At 41.6% G+C, this 23,292-nt stretch overlaps 1 protein-coding gene across 2 annotated transcripts in view; it reads right to left on the bottom strand.

Annotated features, from left to right (window-relative positions):
* The window catches only part of LOC134652350 (protein phosphatase 1 regulatory subunit 14B), a 31,055-nt gene that overhangs the window by 1,526 nt on the left and 6,237 nt on the right, over positions 1-23,292 (bottom strand). For both annotated transcript variants that reach the window (XM_063507525.1, XM_063507531.1), the window contains exons 2-3: positions 2,288-2,425; positions 332-457 (exon numbers count right to left, since the gene is read on the bottom strand). In XM_063507525.1, coding sequence (XP_063363595.1) covers positions 332-457; positions 2,288-2,425 — 264 coding nt within the window. The remainder of the gene's footprint in view (positions 1-331; positions 458-2,287; positions 2,426-23,292) is intronic.

The raw sequence follows: 23,292 nt of genomic DNA, 5'->3' as shown, positions 1-23,292 counted from the left end.
ATATAGGTAATAAGTAGCTAGGCTTTGGGCCGAATCCATCCGGCGGGCCATAGATTGGGCATAAATGTTTATGTGTGACAGAACTGACAGATACCATAGTTTACCCATATGTGGCCGGGACACAAGGACAGTTACCGGCCCATCGTAGAGCTGTAGCTCGTCGTAGAGCCACATCTGCCAACCGCTCTTAGCGCCATCTGTGGAGCCATATGTGGTCGGGACACAAGGACAGTTACCGGCCCATCGTAGAGCTGCACCTGCAGCTCGTCGTAGAGCCACATCTGGCAGCCGCTCTTAGCGCCATATGTGGCCGGGACACAAGGATAGTTACCGGCACATCGTAGAGCTTCTGTAGCTCGTCGTAGAGCCACATCTCGACGGCGAGCCGCTTGCGGATCAGCGCCATCTGGTGGGAGCCATATTTGGCCGTCAGGAACTTCTCACGCCGCTCCTTCACCTGTACAATACAAACAGACGAAATTAGCATTACAGAAACTCATCGACCACTACAAATGATAAAACGTTCTTTATTAATTATCAACAGGCTGAACAGGTGATATCCAAGTCACGGTAATAATGGGTACTCGTATATGTGCTGCTCTGGAAAAATCATCTTTATCTTTCATTAGTTTTGTCTAAAAACAAAAGCGGCCAAGTGCGAGTCGGACTCGCCCATGAAGGGTTCCGTATTTAGGGGATTTATGACGTATTAAAAAAACTACTTACTAGATCTCGTTCAAACCAATTTTCGGTGGAAGTTTGCATGGTAAGGTAGGTACATCATATATTTTTTTAGTTTTATCATTCTCTTATTTTAGAACTAAGTTACAGGGGGGGGAGACACATTTTACCACTTTGGAAGTGTCTCTCGCGCAAACTATTCAGTTTAGAAAAAAATGATATTATTATTAGAAACCTTAATATCATTTTTGAAGACCTATCCATAGATACCCCACACGTATGGGTTTGATGAAAAAAAAAATTGAGTTTCAGTTCTAAGTATGGGGAACCCCCAAAATTTATCGTTTTTTTTTCTATTTTTGTATGAACATCTTAATGCGGTTCACAGAATACATCTACTTACCAAGTTTCAACAGTATAGTCCTTATAGTTTCGGAAAAAAGTGGATGTGACATACGGACGGACAGACAGACAGACAGACATGACGAATCCATAAGGGTTCCGTTTTTTGCCATTTGGCTACGGAACCCTAAAAACTGAAGGCCGGGTCATTATCCGAGCGCTCCAATTTTCGATACACATAAATAAATATGTAGGTACACAAATGGGGCATTATCTATGAAAAGGGACCTTATTGTCGATGGCGCTTACGCCGCACAGCGTCGCGCGGCATTGTATTTATACCGGAGCATTGTTAATAATGTCGTAACCGCCATCGACATACTAATTAAAATTGGATATTTGATGGGATTTGTATTTCGGGTTATTCAGTAGAGGTGTTCAGTCAGGGACCTCAACTCTTACCGAAACGCCGTCCGTCGCCGTCAACAAATGGCCGCGCTTTTATCGTGGCCACCTCCACGCACGAAATGATAGACCAAAAAACTATAATCATATCAGTAGGCTAATCTATGTCAGTAGGTACCGACCGATCAAACGGTCAAATAATAACGGCACTAAAAGCCAATGCGATTTTAGAAGCAGGTACCTAATATAACAGTTTTTCTGCTATAATATTAATCATCCATGGACGTTATATAATTTATTTGTTTCGTGTCGATTATGGCCGGGTGTCCGCCGATATCGATTCCAGTTAATAATGTGTGGCGTGAGACGGGCTCACGGCTCACGGCCGCGCACCACAAACACGAACGTTCTTTATTCGTCCTTCCTGCCCAATGTCCTTCAAAAGAGACACACTAAAGCTAAAGAATAATTTAAATTGTATTTTGGTGCGCTGAAGATGAGTGCGAGTAAGTCTTTGGAAATGGACATGGACAGCTCTACTATGTTTCGTGCTGCCGGATTTGGATTTGCAGGCGGGCGCGGCCGCGACGCCGGCCTCCATGCCGCACGGTGTGTGTGTGTGTGTGTGTGTGTGTGTGTGTGTGTGTGTGTGTGTGTGTGTGTGTGTGTGTGTGTGTGTGTGTGTGTGTGTGTGTAGAGTGTGTATACCTCGCCCTTGTCGCTGAAGTTGACGTGCAGGCCGGAGCGAGCCGGGGAGCGCTCGGGCGGCGGCGGGCGGCGGCGCGCGGCGGGCGGGCGCGGCCGCGACGCCGGCCTCCATGCCGCACGGTGTGTGTGTGTGTGTGTAGAGTGTGTATACCTCGCCCTTGTCGCTGAAGTTGACGTGCAGGCCGGAGCGAGCCGGGGAGCGCTCGGGCGGCGGCGCGCGGCGGGCGGGCGCGGCCGCGACGCCGGCCTCCATGCCGCACGGCGCGGCTCCCGCGCCGGCTCCCGTCCTCTGCAACACAAACACATACTGTCACACAAACTTACATAAAACAGTAAAGCTTTGAGAATCCCGTGCCTTCTTATGGTTCCTATACACGTTGGCCCAATCTAGTGGTCCAATATGATGGGCCAACGTGTAGAGAGGGTAGTGGTGTCGGTTGGCTTATGGCGCGGCGAATGGCGATGGGATGTCCGCGGTGTCGGTTTTGCGACACACATTAAAGGTAGTGGGCCACCTATGGCGGTACGTATCTACACGTATTATAAGATATTATTAACCTAATGTTAAATGTCTGACTACATATGTTTTTCTGAATAAAGTTTATTATTATTTTTATTTTATTTTTATTATTTTACACGTGGCCCAATCCACAGTGCGCAGTGCGCGCTCGAACGCGGTCGAGTGTGGACGTTTGCGCTCAGTATCAATTTACGGGTTTTAGGGTTCCGTACCCAAAGGGTAAAAACGGGACCCTATTACTAAGACTCCGCTGTCCGTCTGTCACCAGGCTGCATCTCACCGGTCCGTGATAGACAGTTGAAATTTTCACAGATAATGTATTTCTGTTGCCGTTATAACAACAAATACTAAAAAGTAAAAACAGAATAAAATAAATATTTAAGTGGGGCTCCCATACAACAAACGTGATTTTTGACCGAAGTTAAGCAACGTCGGGCGGGGTCAGTACTTGGATGGGTGACCGTTTTTTGCTTGTTTTGCTCTATTTTTTGTTGATGGTGCGGAACCCTCCGTGCGCGAGTCCGACTCGCACTTGGCCGGTTTTTTTTATTAAAAATGACGAGTACGTGGCCTCATTATGGAAGTAATGAAGGAATAGGAAATTTACGCAGACAGTACATTTACAATTTAAATAAATAAATATAACAATACATACTAATAGTTAAATAAATGAATATTAGATACATATCTAACTATACATAGTAATTAAGTACCTACACTGCACAATTTGCACAGCTATGTTGGTAAGCTAGTAACAAAATTATAATATGATCTAAAATAATTTAAGCAAATTGTATGGTAACATGAAATTAATAAAGATATTTAATTAATTAAATTCTTTAAAAAAACCTAACATTCATTTTTTTTTTCGGGAAGTATGTATCATCAAAAAACTCCTGCAGCTTCTACGCCATTTTTTTTAAATTATACTTGAAGAAAATATTGGTACGTGGCGTATAGATAAATTGCTGCAACGGCTAATGCTTCCACGTCCATCTTGGAAACCGGATAGATCACAACTGAATGTCGCCATCGTGTAGTTGCGTTCCAACCATCGCATGGCCATCTCGCTGGCCCAGCGCTGGGCCATCGTGTAGTGGAGCCATTAGGGGGTGATCACACTGATAGATGATCAAGCAATACAAGAGGAAGAGAGGTCGCTTACTGCATGTAAGGATGGGCTTCATTTGTAAAGTGTATTTTTTTATTCGGTAGACTAAAATGACATTTCATAGTATGGAATGACACATGATGTTCATACAATGAAATGTCATTTTAGTCTACCGAATAAAAAATAGACTTTAGATGACCTTACGTCCAAGATCCCTAAGATAGGTACCGATATGTCTTGCCTGCTCTCACTTACGAGTCAGAAACTTGAGCTCTCACCAACAGAGTGCTTCACAAACTGAACGTGGTGCAAAGAGCTATGGAGCGAGCCATATTTATTAGGGAAAGTAGAGTTAGTAGCTAGGGAGAGCAAAGTTGTAACCAGTAGGTAGTTATTTATTATCCCAAACAGCGACCCGACGCTGCGCCGGGAAAAGTATCAGACGTCGGTAAACGAATTATGTAATTATAAGGACACAAATTGTTTCTTAGATTGTCACAGTAGTAATTTTAAACCGGCGATCCTTCATCGACGTCTATTAGCATGCACAACTTGCACAAGAGGCACAAAACATGTGTTATCTACATATGTGCAAGTAATTAAACGGATGAAGGGATTCACCGCGCGTTGCGCAACCGCGAATACCGCGATCCCATTAGCTAGCAGACATTCCACGTTCACCGTTGCGTTATTAGGAAAACCAGTATCATGTGGTCTCTGATTACACATAGTCATTGTGGAACACGAGTTTATACTAATGTCAGAAGTAAATACTCAACTAAAGATGGGATTGAACGCAGCGGTCGCGATGTTTATGCATGAGCTACGCTACGCTATGCGACACATAACATTCTTTATCCAGATTTTAGGGATTTTCGGGTGGATGGCTTGCATTTTTTGTCGATTCAGTTTTTGGAAATTGACAAAATGGCGGAGCGGTACCTCACATTTATTGAGTTTAAAGCTATGCTCGCGTGGTCTACACTTCTACAGAATCAACTTATAGGTCCAGACTCCAGAGTAACTATTAAAATCCAGTAGTTATGAGTATACTGTTCTCCCTTTGGTATTGGGAATGTTCTCGCTCGAGAATATTTCCTATAGTAAATTGAGAACGGCACAAATATAAGTATACCCACGATCTGCTTGTAGCGATAGTTTACTTACAGGAATGCTGTAATCTCATTCTTATCACAACGAGTATATTTTATCCGTGGAGTCTGTCTTTACGTCCACACCTCCTACCAGTCTTGACACAAGGACACAATAAGCCGCTATATTTACACCGTATGAAGTCACACGCAAATTCCGAGTAAACTGATATTCGGCTAGCCTGAATAATACTGAACAAAATTATAACAGAAAGTCACGGGATTCTATTTTAGGGGTGACGCATCGTGAGTGAAGCGCTAGTTTCTTACATTCATATATTTAATTGCCTTGTTAGAGCAAAACACACGGTGTATTGAATGAAACGCTGATACTGAATGCCTGCATAATATGGTGATTTAAGATTCCTCCCTCCCAACTTTTCCTAATGGGATGTCGACATGGTGGTTGGTGTTTTTTTTTTGTTTGTGTTATATACTCTTGTTTGTTTTATTTATGTGTGTGTGTTGCTATTGTGGCTAGCCATATCTATGAATGCGTACGACGATATAATAATATTTTAAGGTCAAAGATATGGATCGCAAAATTTGTTAAGGCATTCCTTGTAACTACGACAACTTCCACTCCACCCAAGTCACAGCGTATTATTATAAAGTCGTGGAATGTGGTAAGCTCCTTAAAGATTATTTTTACTAAGTGTGCAGATAAGATATCTCTATTGGAAAGTTGACTAAATCTACATAGTTAGAAGCGGAGGATGCAACTGGGACGCGAGGATGAAGATAACGAGATATGTACTATGTATGTAAGCTATAATCGGCCGGTTCACGTATCTCTTGTGAATACTTATACAAAACTTAAAGGCTAACCCTCTACTGTCGGCAGGAGCGAAAACTTTTGATTTAAAACCGTTTGACTAAATGGTTATGAAATGGCTTGTGCCGATTGTTGGCGAGGCATAAGTACCTATGTGGTGCGACATTGTGGGGAGACAGATGATATGAGTGGATATTTGGGAATGTAATTTTGTTACTTCAAGGTTATGACCACATTATAATTACATATATGACAGAGCAATTGGAGCTACGACTTCGCATTAGATATGCCTCATATGCCCACGGAATTCAGATAGGTACTAAAAGGCGGTATCGTAATTTAGCGGTCTTCACATCACTACAATAACCTCTGCGACAGCACTATGACGTCTGTCATCTAGAAGATCGGTTTTTGCGCCTAAACGGCGTCGCGTATTACCTAAGTCCCTAACTCTCATATATTGTGATTCTCTAATAAATATTGTTATAAATGGTGCTCTGGTGTTTTTACCCTTACAGCTTCAGAAGTGCGATAGTGGATTCCCGCCTACTACGATATAATTTGTCGAAATTGACATTACGAAATTTACCGCGCGTAGTCCTTCCTTGTTTCATTGTTCTGATCGTTAATCTGATTGTAATGAGTAAATGCACCAACACCACTCATGAGAATCATGATTTAGGGACTTAAATATACAAAGTCCAAGATTGGTGTCAAAATCATACCTACAAGAATAGCCTACAAAACTAACCTGTGCCGGCTATTGGCTGACGTATCGTACCTTTGCCGTGTGTTTTGTGTGTTTTGTGTTTGATTTCAGATACCTATTTCAGTTTATGTACATCAGTGATCATGACTGTCAAAAATAATACATATTGACAGTGTAATAAAGCTGCTGGCATGTATGTATTACAATATTCACAGCAGAAGATCACAAGACATAAGCTGACAGATACCATTAGGTACTCTTGAATTTTGATATTGGTATGAATGAAATAAATCCTTGGGATTACAGAGTAACTCAGGTAAAAGTTAACTCAGGTAAGAAGTCTGTGTTGATCCAACACCTAACAGTGCTCCGGGGCCAAAGTGGTAAATATTCACTGCCTCACTTATATGTTGTGTTATTTTGGTAATCCATGTGCTTTCAGATACATAACATAATGTGATTAAGTATGTCTACATGACATAATAACAAAATGCTATAAACATTTTCTAAAGTTTGTGTTGTGGTGAGATTTACATTCAAGTAAAAAGCATATAAAACAAGTTTGGTAATGTAAATTTAGCCTTGATTGATGCTATATGTATGGTGGTATTATGCTTTCATGATTAACAATGAGTGCTATTTAATACTTTATCCTTTCAGTCAAATTAAAATAGATTTCATGTTTTCAAAAACACTGGAACAACGACAATAAGGAGAAATTACTTGTTGTTTCATATGTGTGTGTGTATGATATTACACATGCTTATTGCAACTGACATAATGCTTTGTTGGTGTGTTTTTGGTTTGTGTAATTTCCAGAAATTTGACAGCAATGATTCTTGAATTGAACAACCATACTGTCGTTGAAGACACTAGAGTGGCTATCGGGTCAGGCCTCTATAATGAACCCGAATGGTCATGGGTAATATTTCAAAGTTAATTGGTTATGGATGCCAGGTATATTATGTCCTAGTGCTCATAATTCATATATGGAGAAAATATGTTGATAAGTGGCTATTCTACGATGTCATGGAAAATGAGGTATTTATTTAGAAATAAAATGTTTGTTCATGTTGTACATGTATACTAACGGTCAGTATGTGTTACATTGACTGTGTGTGGTTAGTAAAATGCGCTTTGTGAATAAGCGAAAGGTGACATTTATTTCAAGCTGGTTAGTAGTGTCTGTGACAAATGTTGTCACTCCATGTTTCCGGAGCCTCCCCGGACTGAATATTTAAAAAGACAGTTCATATCACATTTAACCTCCTGCATCTTTGCAATTAACATTAAGCTGCAGACATACTGATAAATAAGGCAGTAAATCATTTGAGATGTTGAGAAAATTTCTGTCTGTATATATTATTGATTGGTTCTATGTATGAAAAATCTTATGAATGTTTATACAAATTAATTGCATACAACTTATAGTATGTTGTGGTTGCTGTTTTGTTCATTGGGATGTTGGTTTAAGTTTGCATTGCAAATATTTTCCACAAAATGTCATGTTATAAAATGAACCAAAGACATATATTTAAACAGACTTACCAAACTAATGAAAGTTATTGGCATGACATTTTCAAGTGTTTGAGTTATTGACAATGATAATCATTTGTGGTTTAACAGTATGTTTCAGATGCATTTCCTTATAACAAAACTTTATTGCTGGTGAAGTTTTGACCATAATTTTATAATACTTGCACCGATGAAGTATGATTATAGGTGTTTCCAAGGTTTAATCTTGTCAAAGAGATGGACATATTGAACTAGATACTTACTGAGCTGAGTATGACACTGGTAAAGCAGGTTGTTGCTAATGGTAAGCGAGGTGAATACTTTCAGGAGTCAATATGAATATTGACGGTCTATATGATATACATGTCTTTACATACAAGTGCTACTGGACTCTAAACGTACCGGTCAGTTAAGTGTTAAATGGATGAATATTAAACGAAGGTAAATAGCTTGGTTAAAGCTTTCCAAATAACTATTTTAACCCATTCACTGCTAATGAACATTGACCGAAGAATATCATGTCATGAGCTACTGTTTGAAGTTATTGACGGTTTTCGTCTGAACTTGTAGTGTGTTATGGTACCGTTTGCATTAATAAACAGTACACTTTTATTACTTCTGGGTTTCATAAATCAGAAGTTATAAATAATAATATGTTTCACAAATTTTGTGGGTTCACTAAGTATGTATTTCATTGTTTTGAAAAATGCATAAATTGTGGTTTATTATGTTATGAACTCATTTATCTTACAATGTGTGCTTGCATGGCATTTAACAAAATTATTTAGTTTTGTGCAGGTATAAGTTAACCTGGATGATGATGTGTTGAGTTATCTACACATAAAATGCACATGCACAGCTGGAGAAAATCAACCATGTGTGTCTTGGGATTGGAAGCTTTATGGTTTAAGCATTTGTGCCATGATTTGACTGATTGGTCATTATCAATATACACTTCATGATGGTTGAAAAATACAATTTGTGAAACCTCGATAAGGCGAACCTGGGTAAGAGAGGAACCTCGATAACATGAACTTCTGTTCAGGCTCTACTGTAGTTCAATGTTGGTATAGTAAGAGTGTTGCCTTTATTTAGGGGCACGGAAGAGGCAAGCCAAGTTGCACATGATCATTTACAATTGGTTGCATAGTAGCAACTGCTTATTATTTTATATTTCCCATGTTAAGGGCAAATGCTGTTATTTCAGGTACCGTTTTCAGATTAAGAACTGACTACGAGTATATTCTCAGATTAGGAACTGAGATATAATTTTATGAGACACTCGGATTGAGAACTGAGTGATTATTTTATTTATATTACTTACTCTCGAGTTCGGAATCGAGTTGTGATTTTGTTTTATCCCAGATTTAGAACTGGGTTACTGTTGTCATACTTATGTGTTTTGTTAACAGGTTTGCCGACTAAAATAAACACATTGTGCTTGATTAATTTTATTAGACACTCGGATTGAGAACTGAGTGATTATTTTATTTATATTACTTACTCTCGAGTTTGGAATCGAGTTGTGATTTTGTTTTATCCCAGATTTAGAACTGGGTTACTGTTGTCATACTTATGTGTTTTGTTAACAGGTTTGCCGACTAAAATAAACACATTGTGCTTGATTAATTTTATTAGACACTCGGATTGAGAACTGAGTGATTATTTTATTTATATTACTTACTCTCGAGTTTGGAATCGAGTTGTGATTTTGTTTCATCCCAGATTTAGAACTGGGTTACTGTTGTCATACTTATGTGTTTTGTTAACGGGTTTGCCGACTAAAATAAATACATTGTGCTTGATTAATTTTATTAGACACTCGGATTGAGAACTGAGTGATTATTTTATTTATATTTATATTACTTTCTCTCTTCAATGTCTGCTATAGAGCTTTAATTATTATGTGCTCTTTAAGAAGGGCTGTTACTTTAGTCTTGGCAAGGGATGCTGTCCTTAATAGGCTACTTCCTGGCGCCGGTAATCGCAACAGAGGCTTTAAGGAGCGGTCTGTTGCTTGTCACTATCCTTGAGAGGGCGGTTGTTGCTGATATTTGCAGTGTAGGCTTTAAGAAGCGGACCATTGCATGTGATATAAGACTATCCTTAAGAGGATGGTTGTTTACTGGTATTTGCAGTGTAGGCTTTAAGGGGCGGACCATTGCATTCCTTAAGAGGATGGTTGTTTACTGGTGTTTGCAGTGTAGGCTTTAAGAACCGGACCATTGCATGTGATATAAGACTATCCTTAAGAGGATGGTTGTTTACTGGTATTTGCAGTGTAGGCTTTAAGAGGCGGACCATTGCATTCCTTAAGAGGATGGTTGTTTACTGGTATTTGCAGTGTAGGCTTTAAGAGGCGGACCATTGCATGTCATATAAGACTATCTTTAAGAGGATGGTTGTTACTGGTATTTGCTGCAATGCAGGCCTTAAAAGGCGGACCGTTGCATGTGAGCTTAGATTATCCTTAATAGGCTAATTTTGTTACTGGTATATCTGCAGTGCAGGCCTTAAGCGGCGGACCATTGCATGTGATATAAGACTATCCTTAAGAGGATGGTTGTTTACTGGTATTTGCAGTGTAGGCTTTAAGAGGCGGACCATTGCATGTCATATAAGACTATCTTTAAGAGGATGGTTGTTACTGGTGTTTGCAGTGTAGGCCTTAAGAGGCGGACCATTGCATGTGATATAAGACTTTCCTTAAGAGGATGGTTGTTACTGGTATTTGCAGTGTAGGCCTTAAGAGGTGGACCATTGCATGTGATATAAGACTATCCTTAAGAGGATGGTTGTTACTGGTATTTGCTGCAATGCAGGCCTTAAAAGGCGGACCGTTGCATGTGAGCTTAGATTATCCTTAATAGGCTAATTTTGTTACTGGTATATCTGCAGTGCAGGCCTTAAGAGGCGGACCATTGCATGTGATACAAGACTATCTTTAACAGGCTAGTTTGTTCCTGGTATCTGCAGTGCAGGCTTTAAGAGGCGGACCATTGCATGTGATATGATATTATCCTTAAGAGGACCATTATTTCTACTACCGATGAATGTTTTATCTATATCGTATCGTACTATTTGTTGTTGACCTTGAGAGGTTGGCTTGAGACCTTGTTTACAAAAGGATATTTTAATGACCTTAAGACTGATGATCTCAAGGTTACCTTGAAAGGGTTGCTTGCACTTATACCTTCTAGGGATCGCTGGCGAAGTACCGGATCCAGTAGAGTTGGAGGGAGTGCCTGTTCGAAATACCCAGTTGGAGCGAGTGCGTGCACCGGGCTCCGTGACAACCTTATCGTGAAGGGCCGACTTCTACGGTCGTTGCGCCTACAAGGGCAGTGGTGTCCTAGCCTAGGCAGCTCCGCACATGCATGAGACGTGTCCCATGTTAGCCTCTCACGAGTTGTACGCATTTTTGTGCGTGCATGCGAGGGAGTCTTACATCCTACAACGGAGAAGCCAATTGTGAGTTTGTTCCAAGTCTTTGCTTTTAAAACGACACAAATAGTCATTGTTACGTTAAGCGGTCAGTATGAACGCACCGCTCAATGGAAGGTTTGGGCTAGCTGCATGGGTATACATGCTAGAAATTTATCAAAATCTAATAAATCCTTGAAAGTTATATGACGTTATTCACAAGAAAATAATTTATGTTAGATGGTGTTACAAAAAAGGGGGTGGTTTATCTACCTGCCGCTAGATGTCACGCTCATCGCAATATTTTATTATTTTGCATAATTAATTGGTATTTATATCCTCTTGGTGTCATATGCACGTGAATTAAGCCTTTTGTGTATTTCAAGCAAGTGCTGAGCAGACTTGCATATCCTAACACCTCTCATACCACGGATTATTTGGTACCTAGCCTGGTCATGCTTTCTTACATTTGGTTCAGTCGGCTTAAGCCCTTACTCCAATTCGACTGAAATAGAACTAAATATCTTGGTGTAAGTTGACAATAACGAAATAGACCGTTTCAACGGAACTCGAGTCGAATTACTCAAAAGGACCAAGGCTTGTATATCGGCTGAGCGTAAAAGGTGCTTGTTCAATTCGCAGAATATTGAACTGGTGGAGGCTACATCCACCTGGTGAAGACCCAGCTTGCTGCGACTGCGTTGGCTGTGGCAGACTTCAGTGGCTGCACTGATGACAGTGACCTGCGGGGCGCTGGTCGGGTCAGGCGATGGCCGAGCTAAAAGGCGGTATCGTAATTTAGCGGTCTTCACATCACTACAATAACCTCTGCGACAGCACTATGACGTCTGTCATCTAGAAGATCGGTTTTTGCGCCTAAACGGCGTCGCGTATTACCTAAGTCCCTAACTCTCATATATTGTGATTCTCTAATAAATATTGTTATAAATGGTGCTCTGGTGTTTTTACCCTTACAGTACATAATATGTTCTGAATATAACTTTATGTATGAAAAGTATCCGCGAGGCTGAAACGAAACGGACATTATGATTTGGCAATGAATTAGGTAGCTTTGAAGTCAGAAATAAGTCTGATCTCACGTCACGGTGCTAATGAAACATTATGTAGGTACCTACTCGCAGAACCGATTAAACTTGTCACACTGCTAGTTTGTTCCGGTTGCTCCCGCTGTATAATGCACGTCTCAACGACTTGGACTGGGTACGCCTGTTGATAAGAAACAAAGGAAGGGGCGTTTGAAAGCGGCCAGAGGTGAAGTGTTTGGCTGCGAGGCTGGCACAGGAACAAAAGACTCCTGTGTCCCGCCGCGCCGCAGACGTTGAAAGCTACAACTATTCCTAAACACGTACTAATTCTCTACTGGTCTGTAAGGTCAAAAGATCCAGGTTCGTATGAAATCCATACGAAATGGGAGATCAGACTCGTTGGTCCATACTCCACAGTTGAGTGAGCCTAGTGAATGTTCCTCTGATGACTTTTTAGTTTTTATTCCCGTTAAAAATAACCGCCGTCTGAAATATCCCGGACTTCCTCGTTGTTGCCTTTGGCATTCTTTGTAGGTAAGTTTTTCAGTAAACGGAAACCGTTTTCCGGCCAGGCAGTGTCTCCTCGATGTCACGTGCTCGTTTTAGGGTCAATGTAATCTATCAAAATAATTTAGGATGTTTCTTTGTGATTGTCTTATCTTATCACTCCTTGGTGGGCTGCGGGCATAGGATAATGCGGTTATCAATGTGTAAGCGATTCAAAAGGTTACAAATACTTCTTACAATAAATAAACAATATTTGTCATGAACAACTTTTAGCCTTTTGCTTTGCTTCTTTTACTAGATGTCTTCTGGGTGGAGTGGAGCTTACTTTATAGAATAAGAGTACCTACACAAGTACACAGGTAGTGTGAGAAAGGGATATATCCCTCTTGGGAAATAGAGAGATGGCCATCGGAGTCAGGCTGGGCATCCACGTGTGGGGCTGCATAATGCATGAGCACGTAACAGCCGTAAGATGGCAGGCGCGGCCGGCCGTGACCACACGCCGCTATACTAATGCTATATTCTCTTAGCGACGCCGTGCGAACCTTTCGTTATAATGTAGTTACGCTAGATAACTAGAGATAAGTAACTAGATATAAACATGATGTAAATACCATTTTTACTAGCAATTTTGCGCGCTTAGTTCCTACTTCAGAATTACGATGACTCACAGTCGAATTACCAGACACCATCAAAATCTGGCACAATTAACTTGACATAAAATATTGTTGTATGGCTCCTCTACACGATGGCCCAGCGCCGGCCACTCCAAGGGACGCATTTAAGCGTTAGAGGGAGCAAGTGATATTGCTATCTCATTCTACCGCATGGCTGCGTCCCTTGGAGTGGCCGTCGCTGGCCCATCGTGTAGAGGAGCCATTAAAAGTGATTTGGGACAATTGAGTTCAAATCAAATACTCAAGTTATGTACTTAATATCCGGCACGTAGATTCTTTCCTTTCTCGACCTTTGGCTGTTACTCTTGATCTATTTTCGACAATACATATATTATATACATGTGGTATATTATATGGCATATTTTACTTTTACCTTTTTGGCTTTACCTCTCCAATTGAGGAATGTTTTCGCGCAACACGAGTAGATTCATTGTCTGTCAGATCGCATAGCGCTCATCTCTGTGACTCGAACACACTGAGGCCGAGGAGGATTACACGTGTTAGTTTGTTAATTAACAGCTACGTGATACTGTCCGTTTCAGGCCTTCAATAGCGGCGAACAAACTGCACCTTCACTAAATAACAAAATACAAACGTCTAAATTATATCCGATCCGACCTTACATTGTTCTGACATTTTTTGAATGCGCTCTTGGTTTAGAATTTCCTACCGCTGTTATTTTATTATTAATTTATTATACGCGACATGAGAAAAGGGATGTTTGTGTTTCGGATCGAACGCGTGCTCGGTTTATCTTTACCGACTTTACATAATCTAATCTAAAGGATGATGCATCATGCCTAATTTGCCTATACATATTTTAAGACAAAAGTTATTTCTCCTGTGTCTCCTTAGACAACAGTTTGTATAACTGCTTGAGTACATTTTGAGTAATGACTTTATCATACAAGTTTACAAAAGGTTGCCCTTTAGGTATGTCGAAAACTAGGCTTTATAGCCCCTTTACCTTGGGTTCACCAAAGAGGCATTAGTACCTATGAGCATTTTCACTTAACTGTGCACCTTTAACTGCCGGTTAGCAATCGTTACAAAACTGACGGTCAATGTCAGATCCCTTAGATTTTGTCAGGAATGTAACGGTTAGACGTTACTGAAACACGACTTAAGTCGCGCTTTAAGGTGCACAGTTAAGTGAAAATGCTCATAGGTACTAATGTCGTTGAAACGTGCACACTTCTTCGAACAAAGCTGCCTCCGTGAATCACGGGCCTCATAAAGGTATCACGTATAAACACGACGACGGTGAAAGAAACCTCTGCGGCCGTAATGTTTAATATTATTATTCTTTTTCTTTATTTATTTTTGGTCTTAAGTTAGGTTATTTTATAATATGGACATAAAAATAAAATACAAAAACACTTACAAAAACAATACAAAATACTTATAAACATATTATAAAAAACCTAACCTAGGGTGCCGCCAGCAGCGGGGCAAGGCCCAAGCTGCCGGTGGTCAGGGCTGCAGAGAGAGGAACCGGCGGACTATCCGCGCCGTGTCCAAGATCACCGCCTTCTGCATCTGACCCTTGATCCAACCACCTAGCGAGAGTCTCTCAAGATGTTGGTCGAGACTCTTCGCTATTAGACCGTTCACTGAAACGACTATTTATTATTCTCTTTATTATTATTTGTATCTCCTTTTTTGGGATCACGGGCCTATAAATCCCGGTCTTTTGATAGGCTTGCGTGGGGATATAGATCCAACACGTAGAGGCCCCTTGGAGAGATTTGATGTCATGTAGAACGCCTGCTGGAACCCGTTCACAGGTGAAATAATAGACACTCATGAACCGGTCGCAGCAGGCATTGGGACTATTGTAGAAAATGTAAACAGTATATCGTTCTATGGATTGAAGTTTGGGTGGACAATGATACTGGGCTATTGTAAAGAAGTCCGGACACCTGCCATAACAATGCTAACACACGTTATCGAGGCAGGTGGTGACTCGCCGCTGACTAGATGGGCCCCTGAAACTGTCGTCGCAAAGACGACCAGGGGCAACATCGGTGTGAGCGGCTCAGGGGTGTCGAGAGGTGTACACCGCTTTCTACCCAGTGGCTGTAAACAGCCACTGTGCCAACTCGCGCTTACGCAAATTTCACTTCCACCCCTGGAGCATACAGCTCTAACGACTCCTCTCTGGACGGCCAATGAAGGCAAGCCAGAGCCGAGAGTCCTGCGGGTCCCCTTGGGGTCCACTCCGACCGACGAAGACACGCCAGAGACGGAGACCCTGACCGACTCTCTGGAGCACTCGGGTCCGTGGGGTCGTTACTCCCCAACAGCTCGCCACAAGCTGCCCTGCCCTATTATTATTATTATATCGTATGGCTTTATTCCTGAACAAAGAATTACACTTAATTTACAATTTACACAGAAATGAAATATTTACGATTTAATATCTAAATTGAGTAGCCAATCCCTTGCTTCCGGTGTGAGTGCCAACAAGTCCTGCATGCTTCCGGCAAATCGCCTTCTAGGACATTTCCTATTATGTGAGGGATTGTTTGAGTTGGCTCCCCACAGTCACAGGCTGGTGTCGGCGAGATTCCCCATCTGTGAAGGTTCTGGTTACAGCGTCCTCCTCCCGTTCGGATGCGGTTTATAGTGACCCAGATCCTGCGGTGGTCTTTGAATCCAATCGGTAGTTTGGTGGGGTCTGTGCTTGGGTCACCGTCCTGCGCTTGCCACTGCTTTCTCCACTCCGCGGAGACATTGAATGGCTCTTGGCCTTGTAGCTGGTAGTCAGACCAAATAGGTTTGCGAGATGGTAGGTGCGCCTGTGGTAGGTAGTCCAGCGTCTCTCTAATCGGTAAGGCATGCGTAGATGCTTTGTCCCATTCCCGCGCAGCAGCCTGAGTTCTCCTGATGTCCGGAGGGGCAATGTGCGATAATACGGGGAGCTGGGGGTAGGTAGCAAGCTGCCAGATATCGTTCGCAATTCGCATCACTCGGTTCAGCTGAACGTCAATCTTGCTGGTGTGCGCGCTTTTATACCACACTGGTGCGCAGTATTCCGCTGGAGAGTATACAAGAGACATAGAATATGTTCGCAGCACGTCAGCTCGAGCACCCCACGAAGTTCCGGTCAGCTTAATTATAAGGTTTACCCGGGTCTTTACCTTTTGGGCTAGGTTTTCCATGTGTACTTTGTATGTTAGTGACCGATCCAACGTGACCCCTAGATATTTCGGGTTGGGATTGTGGCGGATTTTTTGCCCGCAGAAAGTAACATCCACCTCCCTATTTGCCAGGCTGTTCGATAGATGGAAAGCGGTAACCTCTGTTTTTGAGGATTTGGGTGGAGTCTCCATTTGGTGTAGTACTGATGTAAGGCATCAAGGTCCCGCGTGAGCACAGCTTCGCCAGCCTCAAAACTCCTAGTCTGGGTTGTGAGCGCAATATCATCGGCGTACAGAAATTTGTGACTGAGTGGGAGGCATGTCGCTGGTGTATATATTAAATAGGAGGGGAGCCAGAATGGAACCCTGCGGAAGTCCATTCTTTAGTTGCTTGTATTTGCTGGCTGTGTTGCCTAACAGCACGGTAATCTTTCGTGGCCCCATCATGTTCCCCAGGAGACGGAGCATTTTCGCAGACGGAATTATCTTGCCTACCTTGTGGATCAATCCGCTTACCCAGACAGTGTCATACGCTGCACTTAGATCCACGAAAGCCGCCAATGTTTTCTGTCCTCGTTGGAAGCCGGCTTCAATATGGCTGCTTATGTTTAATATTGATTACTTTACAATACGACTGCTATTATGTGATACGCACTGGTACGGTAGGGAGGGACGTGTTATGAATAGTTTTGATATTCGATATCGTCGTGATTATAATTATAATTTGACAATAATTACTCAGGTTTAAGTACATTAACTACAGTGTGTATGACTACGCAGTTTTACGCAGTTAATTAGGAATGAGTTAGAAATATTAATTAGGAAACACAATGTTGGCTGTTTCCGCACAGGAGTAGTGTTAGGAGTAGGAAAATAAAAAAATACCTACCTATGTATCTCATTAACGTTCGTGACATTAGCCATATTTTAAGTTACTTAATGGAATGGAATTCTATTATGTAATAAATAGGTAAACACGACACCTCTAGGTACTTAGTGTATCAGTGTATGTACAGTCAAAGAATTTAATTTCAACCATTTCGTAGATACCACACCACAGTGACAATCAATAAGAAAGTCGCTGCATAGATACATACTATTGTCACTGTGACAAGGTGCGGAATGGTACTGAAATTAAATTAGCTGAAACCGTACCTATTCCAGTTTGTATTTTAGAGATGCCTCTCTTGGTGGAATTTTCAACCCAAAACCAACCCAAAGCAGGTAAACAGACGAAGACACGTGTGGGCACTTATATTGGTGACTTCCACTCAGTTTGGAAAGGAAAGTGTAACACGAATGTGTGACGCGTTCGCTTGGATCGCGGTCGCCTGTGCCTTGTCTTATCTTATCAGCAGCTGGGCAATCAGCGCGTGCTGACATCGAGGAAGGTCGGCGCCGCTCATGCCACAGCAGAGTAAACTATACATAAGGACTACATAAGGGACTGGTCCCTAACACTCATAAATCCTGTTTCCCGGGATTCTTGGACACGAAAGACTAAAAAGATATAGAAAATAATAGACATAGCCTAGACAAAGGGCAAAGTTAGACCATAGCATAGGTAACCTACTGCTTAATTGGCCATATATCGACCATCAAATGTAGGTAATAGTGACTCTTATATGAGAGTTATCATCACCTAAAAGCCTGCTTGACATACCTACCTAGTATATGCCCCTATTCTAAATTTATCATACATGATATAGCACATATGTGCTTTTTTTGGTAGGCAAACCTTTCAATTGCTACGGTCGCGGTAGTGAAATAGGGTAATTATGCCTGTTTGGCGCCCAGTGCCTGTTTCCGTCCGCTTGACGGAGTTGCTACAAAGTACAAAGAATTGCGTATAATTTGATTATTATACCTTACCGCACAATTTTAGACTTATTGCAATCCTTAATGTCTAAAAAACTGGCCAAGTGCGAGTCGGACTCGCGTTCCAAGGGTTCCGTACATTAAGTCCGACTCACGCTTGACTGCAGATTTCTAATAGGTTTTCCTGTGATCTAATAGGTAAAGAACTATTTTGTGTATTTTTTTTTTTAATTTTAGACCCAGTAGTTTCGGAGATAAGGGGGGGGGGGTCATTTTTAGGGTTCCGTAGCCAAATGGCAAAAAACGGAACCCTTATAGATTCGTCATGTGTGTCTGTCCGTCTGTCTGTCCGTCCGTATGTCACAGCCACTTTTCTCCGTAACTATAAGAACTATACTGTTGAAACTTGGTAAGTAGATGTATTCTGTGAACCGCATTAAGATTTTCACACAAAAATAGAAAAAAAACAATAAATTTTTGGGGTTCCCCATATTTCGAACTGAAAAATTAAAAAAATTTTTTTTTGATCAAACCCATACGTGTGGGGTATCTATGGATAGGTCTTCAAAAATGATATTGAGGTTTCTAATATCATTTTTTTCTAAACTGAATAGTTTGCGCGAGAGACACTTCCAAAGTGGTAAAATGTGTCCCCCCCCCCCCTGTAACTTCTAAAATAAGAGAATGATAAAACTAAAAAAAATATATGATGTACATTACCATGTAAACTTCCACCGAATATTGGTTTGAACGAGATCTAGTAAGTAGTTTTTTTTTAATACGTCATAAATCGCCTAAATACGGAAGCCTTCATGGGCGAGTCCGACTCGCACTTGGCCGCTTTTTTTGCCTATTTTCTTGAATATCTTGAATAAACTATTTATCCTAAAATTATAAAAAATATATATTTGAGATTCTTACAATGAGCTCTTTCATTTGATATGTAACACGATATAGTTTGAAAACCTTTATTTTTACCCCCCAAAAATGGCCTCCATATTTAAAATTCATTTATTTACGTTACACGTCCATTTTGGGTCACAAACTTACATATGTGTGCCAAATTTCAACTTAATTGGTCCAGTAGTTTCGGAGAAAATAGGCTGTGAGGCTGTGACAGACAGACGGACGGACACACAGCAGACAGACACACGAGTGATCCTATTAGGGTTCCGTTTTTTCCTTTTGAGGTATGGAACCCTAAAAATGATATATCTAAGTACATAAAAATGATACCGGCCCTAAATGTGTCTAGCAGCAGTAGCAGCCATTCTCAAAGTGTGCTTCGCGGATCCCTAGGGCCAATGATTTATAACTCAAGATAGGTTATAGGCGTTCCAAAATTGAAGCGCTTACCTTGTGACAAATTGGACAAGTTGCCTTTAGACGCGGCTGGACAAGCGAGAATTGTGCACGTGCTAACGAGCTCCCTCACACCGAAAGAGAAGACCTTATGTTTAACAACGAGTGTGACAAATATGGATGGAATGAGAACATTAATAAAAAATAACAGATTTTTTCGTAGGCACAGAAATAAATATGGAAGTATTTTTTGTGCTCCTCAAGTATGAGTATAACCTATCTATGGTTATATAATATCATTGCCTAGGGCTCCCCGCAAAGCCTCTGTGGGGGCTCCGCGAGAAAAAGTGAAAACAAATCAATAAACCTCCTATATCTCTGGTCCACATTTAATTTGAAATTTCGTCCTATGCATCTATTTGGAATATAAAATAAGCGCTGGTAAGAGTTTGGCTGTTCGTTGCTGACTGACTCTTTGAGTTCGGATTGGATTGAACTTGAAGCAAACGGATCGGACATGGATCGGTGATTGCGCCGTGTCGCAACTCGGATGCACGCTTCCTACCGCCAATCCTTGGCTACCCAATAAATACACTACGCTGTCTCTAAATAATCCACGCATCCGACGGATTAATGCCCATTACTGAGATCAAACTTACGATTAAAGATTATTAGGAAGCTTGATACAAAATTACGAATATTACAAGTTTGGAAAAACCCTTATTAGGTTAACGATATCTCATTACCGATGTAGGCACCTTGTGCTAATTAGATAAGCCATAATCTGATTAATCGCCGTGAAATAAATACCCAAAAACACGCCGTGGGACCTGGGACGATCGCGGAGCGCCGAACATCTGAATCCGACCGTTTCTTAACCCTACATTATTAGGTTATAGCTAATAGGTGTTCGGTGCAATGCCTAACCGGCCTAAACGAGTTCCAATACAGAAGATGCACTACCGTTTTGTTGTTCAAGCTAAGATGCAAGCGAGCCTCGCGGATTGCATTGCAGTTACGTACAAAATAAAGCGCGTAGGTGATTGTTTATAGTAACTTACAATATATTTACTTATGTTAATAGACGGATACAATTTAGGTACGATCATCGCCAGTTCGTTGATTAGAATCACCGTTATTCGGTATTCAAATGAGCAGAGCTAGGAGGAGAACGTTCCGCGCCGCTCATCTCCTGATCCGTACCTCGGAGTCCGCGGTCAGTGCCCCCGGCGCGCCGGCCAGCGCTCGCAACTCCACAGGCTCGCTGAACAAAGGCACAAACACAAGCAGTGAAGCACACGCGACTTTATTTATGTTCACTAGGAGTATTGGCTATCGTTCAGCATAACACTGCGGGAGACAACACAAAGCATGCGGTTCGAAGCTCGCGCGGGTTTCGACTGCCTCACTGCCTGTCAGTGTTGCTAACTCGGAATTTGAAAAAATGCCAGACTTATGTCTAGATTATGCCAGAAATATGCTAAATAATTTTGAAATGTGCTAAATAAAATGTGCTGAAAATTTTATAGAGTCAGACCAAGCTAACTTTGCACCGCTTGGTTAGCTATAGCTGGTCAACCAAATCTTGTCAGTAAAAAAAGGCGCGAAATTCAAATTTTCTATGGGACGATACCTTTTCGCGCCTACATTTTTCAATTTTGCCGCCTTTTTTTACTGTCAAGATCTGGTTGACCAAGTATAATGTCAAATTTCTTTGATGGCTCCTCTACACGATGGGCCAACGCCGGCCACTCCAAGGGACGCATTTGTGTTAGACTGCAGGGATGTTGCGGATGCAGATTTTTTGACATCCGCGGATGCGGATGCGGATATTTAAAGGCTCACATCCGCGGATGCGGATGCGGATGCGGATGTCATGATTAGGTACTTAGAAAACGTCAAATATTACATTTTTAATATTTTTTTATTAAAATAAAAACGAAACGTTTAGTATTTGAGCAAGAATATAGGTGCGTTATATTAAATAAACAGTAACTTCGCCGACTTTTCTGGATCTAGACGATTTCGTTATAGGTAATGACGAAATTACCTAGCACTTACGCCGCCGCTAAGACGTTCCTGTACCGATTTGTTCGACATCCGCATCCGCATAAGCTCCGCATCGATTTTATGCGGATGCGGATATTGAAAATAATGCGGAAGTTCCGCGGTTGCGGATGCGGATGCGGATGTTCGTAACATCCCTGCGTTAGAGGGAGCAAGTGATATTGCTATCTCATTCTACCGCATAGCTGCGTCCCTTGGAGTGGCCGGCGTTGGCCCATCGTGTAGAGGAGCCATGAAACGTGACGTTTATAGTGGCTCTCCACAGTTTGTAGCTGTTGATGCAGAGAAGGCATAGCCCGATTTTCTCGATTTAATAGTGACAAGAATGGCATATATTGGACAATTTGGAAACAATTTAAATCAAGCCTTTGTGCTGTCAAATTTAATGTGATGTGGCTAATGGGAAATAGGCACAACAAAAAATGTAGTTACACTCTGGCTGGCACACCCACTTAACCCACTTTGTAAGTAGAAAAGGCGCGAGATTCAATTTTCTTATGGGAATTCAACTTTTCGCCTCAACATTTCTTTAAATATCAGTACTCTCGTCTATTACCGCGGTAGTCTGTTACCGCTTATAATTCCTCGTAAGTATGTATAAAATTTCCTTTGACGGTTGTGCCATGGATTACACTGCCAAGTAGGTTTCAAACTTGGCTTAGGGACACAATTCAATAATTATGCTTATGTGAAAATATGCCAGATCTGGCATCAATTATGCCAAGTTGGCAACACTGCTGCCTGTGCCTGCGATGCAATGGATGGGGCAAGATGGCGGCCGGGGCGCGCGGGCGGGGGCGCTCAGCTGACGCGGGGGCGGTTCCTCGAGGATTCGGTTCGCGGTAGCCCCCGCGTACCTATCTTATCGCCGCGTAAATACGCGGCACTTCAATCAATCCATTAAAATATTTGCGATTCGGAAGAATGACATGCGCGACGTTTGTATAAGCGCTAACGAATATCATCAAATCATCATGATCAACGATCTAGCATGACCATTGACCTAAAGATTTATGAGCAGTTGTTTAGTTTAGGGATTTCTGAAATGTGTTGTGTTTATTAACAATGATCGGAATAGGTAGTGCCATTTGGGGTGAATGACCTCAAACATTGTACTTAACATGGATAAGACTCGGGATTCCAAGACTCTCATTTTTAGGGTTTCGTACCTCAAAAGGAAAAAACGGAACCCTAATAGGATCACTCGTGCGTCTGTCTGTCCGTCCGTCTGTCACAGCCGATTTTCTCCGAAACTACTGGACCAATTAAGTTGGAATTTGGCACACATATGTAAGTTTGTGACCCAAAGATGGACGTGTAACGTAAATAAATGAATTTTAAATATGGAGGCCATTTTTGGGGGGTAAATGAGAAAATTAAAAAATAAAGGTT

The sequence above is a fragment of the Cydia amplana genome, chromosome 1, assembly GCF_948474715.1.
Source record: "Cydia amplana chromosome 1, ilCydAmpl1.1, whole genome shotgun sequence".
Lineage (NCBI taxonomy): Eukaryota > Metazoa > Arthropoda > Insecta > Lepidoptera > Tortricidae > Cydia > Cydia amplana.
The sequence above is the reverse complement of the archived record's forward strand: the minus strand, read 5'-3'. Positions and strand labels throughout refer to the sequence as shown.